At 37.7% G+C, this 6422-nt stretch overlaps 1 protein-coding gene across 1 annotated transcript; it reads left to right on the top strand.

Annotated features, from left to right (window-relative positions):
- The first annotated feature begins 626 nt into the window (after positions 1-626).
- Positions 627-2523, top strand: LOC148864972 (phosphoenolpyruvate carboxylase kinase 1-like). Its single transcript, XM_088980094.1, has 2 exons — positions 627-1567; positions 2087-2523. The coding sequence occupies exons 1-2, from the start codon at positions 790-792 to the stop codon at positions 2140-2142; spliced, it is 834 nt and encodes a 277-aa protein (XP_088836220.1). The 5' UTR covers positions 627-789; the 3' UTR covers positions 2143-2523.
- Positions 2524-6422: the final 3899 nt, after the last annotated feature.

Here is a 6422-nt window from a genome sequence, read left to right as displayed (position 1 = left end):
TAATAAACAAAACATGGCCTTAGGTCATTTTTGGGAGTATTTATGTTAAAAAAAGTGCTTAATGAGTAATTGCGTAAAAACAAGTGCTTATTTATATAAATATTTATTTTATATTAAGTATGTGGTAGTCTTTTTTCAATAAGTACTTACGTAAGCATTTATGAATATTTTGTTTTTATTTTCTTTTAAATTTTATGGAAATACTTTTTTATAAAAATTATTAATACTTGAACTGAAAAATTTGGCTTAAAAAATAAACCTTTATTTTTTAAAATAAACACTTAATTTCGGACTTATTTCTCAAACAAGCAATGGTGCAACATGCAAAAAAACAATGGCAATCCTCGTAATTTTTAGCTAGTATCCGTGCAAGACCAAATACTTTGCTAACATCCTCGTACGTAACCACCATAAAATAATAAAAATCTTCTTTAATTTTATATTTATTGTTATTAAATATTAATTTTCCCTAATCAACCGGTTTTGTTCTAATTTTCTGTTCCCCGACTCACAAGGTAACAGATCCAAAACTTCCCGTCCAAGAATGGGGCATTTGTGTAATTCTTGGCAACATCAGACCTAAATCGAATAAAGGAGAAAGCTCAGGAAATGCCAGATGGAGGAGCTACAGCCTTTAATACGTTGCGTGGACGGTTGTCATTGGTGGGAGCTAATGCAAGCGAATATTCGTTCAAGAAATTCGAACTTGCCTCTGCTTTTAAATACGGAGTGACCGGAGAAGGGATCCTTAGACCAGAACAGGTTTTCGGGAGCAACAAGACATAGGAGATGTGCGAGGGTTTGAAGAGGGACTACCAGATTTGCGAAGAGATCGGTCGGGGAAGATTCGGTACAGTCTATCGGTGCTTCTCGCAGGAATCCGGTGAATTCTTCGCTTGCAAGTCGATCGACAAGCGTCTTTTGGCCGACTCCATCGATCGAGAATGCTTGGAGAAAGAAACCAAGATCATGCTCCTCGTCAGCGGGAACCCTAACGTTGTCCAACTCTTTAACGTTTACGAGGACGACGCTTATCTTCACATGGTGATGGAGCTCTGCGGCTCTTCCGATCTTTACGAGCGTGTTTCCAAGAGGACTTTTTCCGAGGCTGAAGCGGCTGCCGTTATGTCGCCGTTGATGGATGCCATCGCTTATTGTCATAGGCGTGGTGTTGCTCATCGGGATATCAAGCCGGATAATGTGCTCTTTGATGATCGGAACAGACTGAAGCTCGCGGACTTTGGTTCAGCCGATTACTTTCACGAGGGGCGATCCATGAGGGGGATCGTTGGGACTCCTTACTATGTAGCGCCGGAGGTGCTGTCCGGAAGGGATTACAATGAGAAAGTGGATGTGTGGAGCGCGGGGGTCATTATGTACATAATGTTGGCCGGAATCCCTCCGTTCTACGGTGAGTCAGCGACGGAGATATTCGAGGCGGTGCTTCGTGCCAATCTTCGTTTTCCGACTCGGATCTTCCATTCTGTTTCCCCGGCGGCCAAGGATCTTTTACGGAGGATGCTTTGCAAGGACGTCTCGAGGAGATTATCTGCGGAGCAAGTTTTAAGTAAGTGTATTTTCCTTCCAGTGTTTTTTCAACCGGTTGACCATGGCAACATGTAAAAATAACAGATTAGTATCTCTCTCCCCGTTTTCAGAAATTTCCCTTCGATTTTTCCTAGGGTTTTGTAATTGATTGATCATTCTTGCTCTTACTTGAACCCCTAACAAGTGTTTTCAGTAGCCAATCTATGTTTTTCTGTTCCTTTTCTTTTTGCAGTTTATGGTTCAACCATGATCTTCTCCTTATTTTCCAACTCTCTCTGTGGTTTAAAATTTAACTTAAAATCGTCCCAGAATTAGAACTTCTTTTTTGGTTTCTCTGTTTTAGCTGATATTTACTCTTGGGGTGCTCTGCATCGTTGCTAGCTGGTTTTGGTGGGTTAGAGTGCGATGTTTCGGGGTTCTTTACAGTGGAAATCTTGCTTGTTGGGAGACTGGTGATCTCCTTGTGCTGTAATTTTGCTCATTCCTTGACGGGACTTTTGTGTGGAAGACTGATCTCTGTTTCGTTTGCTTATTTCAGGACATCCATGGATCACAAGTGGAGGAGGAACGAGATTGCTGAGCGACTTGGCTTAGATCAAAAGAACAGAGGACCGAAAAAAGCGACTTCTATAAAAAGTGTAAAGCGTGTCTCGGATCGGAGGAGGTGTTGAGCTATTGTACATATACGCTTGTAGACGTCTCGTGTGGACTCGGGAGTGGAAGTTAGATGGTTAGATGGTTCTTGGAAGTTAGATGGTTCCAGAAACCGATTATTCCAAGCAAGGGGTGGAAACTCCAGGAAAACAGCAAAACAGGAAATCGGAGACTCTGAAATCAGCCAAGACGAAGCACTACTGTTTTGTTTCTTTTTTTTTTTCCTTTTTTTTTTTTTGTTGAGCGAGTTGTTTGAGAGACTTTTGGAGGAAGAGATTGTAGATATATATACGAAGTTGGTAATGAATACGGTTATGAAAATCTCCCCTTGTGCCATGAATCATGAATCACTTAATTTTTTACTTTTTTGGGTTTTGTCTTATGGCTGAAGAAGGGGTTGAATGAACAACAGCAGTGCAGTGCAACCACTTCGCTAGATTATGAAATGAAACCGTAATTAAACCTAGGGTGTTTGCTTTAAGGAAGAGACGGGACAAAATGGGTCCCACTGCGAAGAGTATATTCTAATACACGACATGGTTTATGCTTTGCGCCACCTGGCAAGCTTCTAGGTTTGTGCTACCATTTCGGTGCGGACCTACCAGGCTGCTAGAAACACGTAATGAATCTATGCCATGCCATCGGTCTGTCATATGCTTGGGAATATATTTTTAGGAAAATCCTCGTAAATTTTGCGTGGTTTTGTTTTTGTTAGCAAAAGCTACAGAAAAGACATGGGAGTTCCAAGTTTGTTACCGGTAAATCCGTTCCATCCGAAGTGCAAAGGACAACATTATCCTCTAGATGTGTATTTGGAAAAGAGTAATTCCGTTCCCGTACCCTTTCCGTAATTTTTCTTTTGGTACACAACCCTTTTCCGTTATTTGGAAATAATTCAAATTTTCAATAGAAAGAGGAGTTTGGAAATGAGAGTTGGGCTTTATCATGGTCCCCGCGGCCCACTTTGTTCTCTCGTATGATATTGACTTGCAAACTTTGTTGTATTTATTTAATTGATGATAAGTGGTTTTGGTGATATCTCCATGTGATGATATGCCGGTAGAGTCGGCAGGAGGAATCGCCGCTCTAGATGTGTTAGGAGCCCGGCCAACCGCCTAAAAAAAACATGAATTAATGGTTAAAAATTGAGGATTATTTGTTTAAGTAGATGTGTTGGACTTCGAAGGTCCCATATTATACATCAAAGTAATCGTTTCAAATGTCAATAGGAATTGGTAAGGCTGCAAATGGATGATGGATGGGATTGGATTGGATGTAAGGTAGATCTAAAATTCAATTCTTTTATTTTGGATTTCAATATGCAATCGGATATTGAACAATTCGATTCGGGTTGCTACCTCATTGATTCGGCAATAAAATTCCTCTTCCTCAAAAAACAAACTGACGGTGGTTCAATTTGTATAAAATTCCGTTGGCTACGGTTTATAACTAATAACGAAATGAAGTAATAAAATATTAGAGGTCCTTTTGATTGGTAGTTGGGATTAAGATTGAAATTAGAATCAGAATGGTTTATTTTCAGTCTGGTTCAGACAGAAATGAGAATAACAGTATGAATGAGATTTCATTTTTAAGGAGGGGTAGGGAATGACCATCTTCTATTCTCTCAAATAAAAGAATACCATTTTAGCAGAAATGAAAATAAGATTCTGATTCAAACCCTATTCCAGCGTATTGAAAGGGGACGATGTAGCATGATATAAATCAAAATTCACGACTTCGATTGGTCAAACATTTTTTTTTTCATACATATCTTTCCGGTCATAGATTTTCCTACAGATTTATAACTTATCAAGCATTTCTACAAAGCGACTTATTTCTGCGCTGCAGTCCGAAATCATCGCCGAGTCGGCTGGGATACTTGATATTTCTTCGTGCGCTTCCGTAAGATTCCGAAATGTGGGACCAATACAAGGACAAATAGATACGACAGTACTCGATATGGACGGAATCGGAGGATTTTTATCATAAAAGTAGAAATATGAGGCGCTGAATCGTTAAAGCGGTTGTTTGAATGGTCTACGCCCTACGGTTTTAATCCTAACGGCCTTAACGAGGCTATTTGGCATGATATCACGTTCTTTTCTGTTCTTTTTTTTTTTTTTTTTTGGATTTATGCAGGGATCAGAATTTTTTTTCCCGTGTATCTCCTACGTTAAATGAGACAACACTTGAATGATACCCATTTCTTAGGTGGCGATGTTATCGATACTTGAATGAGACAATAATACCCCTTTTAATAATAGATTTTTATGGATAAAATGGTCATTGCATTATTTATATAAGAAATAAAAGAACATGGGTAAATGCACTTACCTGGATAAGTGTTTTCTAGGAAAAACTTATTCAGGTAATTACATTTACCTAGAAAAATAACTTACCGAAAAACGAATGGGGCCTTTTTGTGAAAAATGCTTTTGTTTTCTCTCAACACTGGACCAATTACTGTATAACATGTCAGGGGGATCCCGGATTATGATGTGGCAAACTATATCCAATGAACATTATGAATTCAATGCTCCCTACCGTGCTAACGTGGTTCTAACAACTTTCCACTGCACACTTCGACCAATTGACCAAGTTCAAGGCCGCACTCACTAGAAAGTAGAAACCATTTTATTGGTCTTTAGGGACTTAGGATGTATGGGATTCATCAAGATCAAGGGAAAAGTGAAATAATCAAAGCTTGCAAGTTATAACTAAGGAAGTAATGCAATGTTGTTTAAAATAATTAAATCTTTATTTTAATAATTTGCTATAAAAATGATTTATTAATTTAGTAATTTAGTAATTTGAATTAATTATATTTATGATTTTTATCATAAATAACAAATTATTGATTACTTAATAAAATATTTTGTTCGTATTATCTATTTGTGTTTTATTTTATTTATTTTACTTGATTAATGATTAAATGTTATATTTTTTTGCAAATATCACATAAATATCTAAAATACTTAAATATTAATAATTATATAAAGTTAGGCCATAGTCATAATTAATTTAATCTATAACTAACTTTTCTAGTTGTAATTAAATTAATCTAAGCTTGAACTCAAGATTTACGACTTTGGATTAGGCTTGGATTGATCCTTATCCTAACTCAACCCACCCAAGTTGTACGCATTGTAACGTTTATAATTGAATTGAAGTAAACCAAGTGCTATCCATACATTTATTGTTTTAGATTTTCTTAACTGTTTTTAGATAATATTGAAGCCAACTGAACTATGGGGAATTGGCTCTTTCCATGAGAAGAATGGCAGATGTACCCAATGCACGCTAGATGTGTCTCACTGCCACGGGATACAAAAGTGGATGGAAAATGGATTGGTTAGGTTGTATCTCGGTTGAAGGCCAATCCGAATCCATCCACCGACCCATTCATGGGTTGCAACCTTTATACCCATTTTACTTTGATTATCCAGCTCGAGTGACTAAATGGGAAGGGTAAGTTATGGATCCACCAATAGACCCGATTGTCTGTTTGGATCTCATATGGATTTAGCTGTACCCGCTTTATATCCAACTCATTTTCATGCCCTAATAATGTGACATGGGTTTAACTTTTTTCTTTTTTTTTTTTTTGGGTATTACATGAGGTGTGACTTGTGAGTAGCATCAGTTGGACAAATGAACGTGGTCCCTACCTACTAGTCCTCCCTAAATGTAAGGTGCAATGTAGATAGCTATGATGACAACTCCATGGCCATGGGGGCCACCGAGCCTTTATTGTATCTTATTTTATTCGGAGGAAGAATAAAAGATGAGAGGGACCCGGCCAATTTCCACGTCACCTCACTCCGCATGCTGAAGTGTGATGAAACTTTATCTTTTTCTTTTCTTTTTGCTTAATTGGTAGTACTCTATCAAACTTTCATTTCTAAGCTTGTTCTATCAAAGTACCAATCAATTTTGATGTGCCAAATTGTTAAAGGTACAACCTGGGTTAGCCTCAACCTAACCCGACCAATCCGACCCATTTTCATTTTCATTTTCATGGCCGCTGGTTGGTTATGCTTTCTATCCTTTAAAGTGCATCGATATATATATATATATATATATATATTTTTGGTAGAATTTAATCCTACAATTTTTAGGTATATTTAGAGGGTATTTGTTTTTCGGATTTTGAGAGCAGGGAAAGAAATCCACGTTTTCTATGCTTTCTTTTTCAGAGATCAGAAAAAACTTATTTC

Source organism: Nelumbo lutea, chromosome 3 (assembly GCF_056320005.1).
Source record: "Nelumbo lutea isolate HS-2025 chromosome 3, American lotus-T2T, whole genome shotgun sequence".
Classification (NCBI taxonomy): Eukaryota; Viridiplantae; Streptophyta; class Magnoliopsida; order Proteales; family Nelumbonaceae; genus Nelumbo; species Nelumbo lutea.
This window is presented reverse-complemented; position numbering and strand designations above follow the sequence as displayed.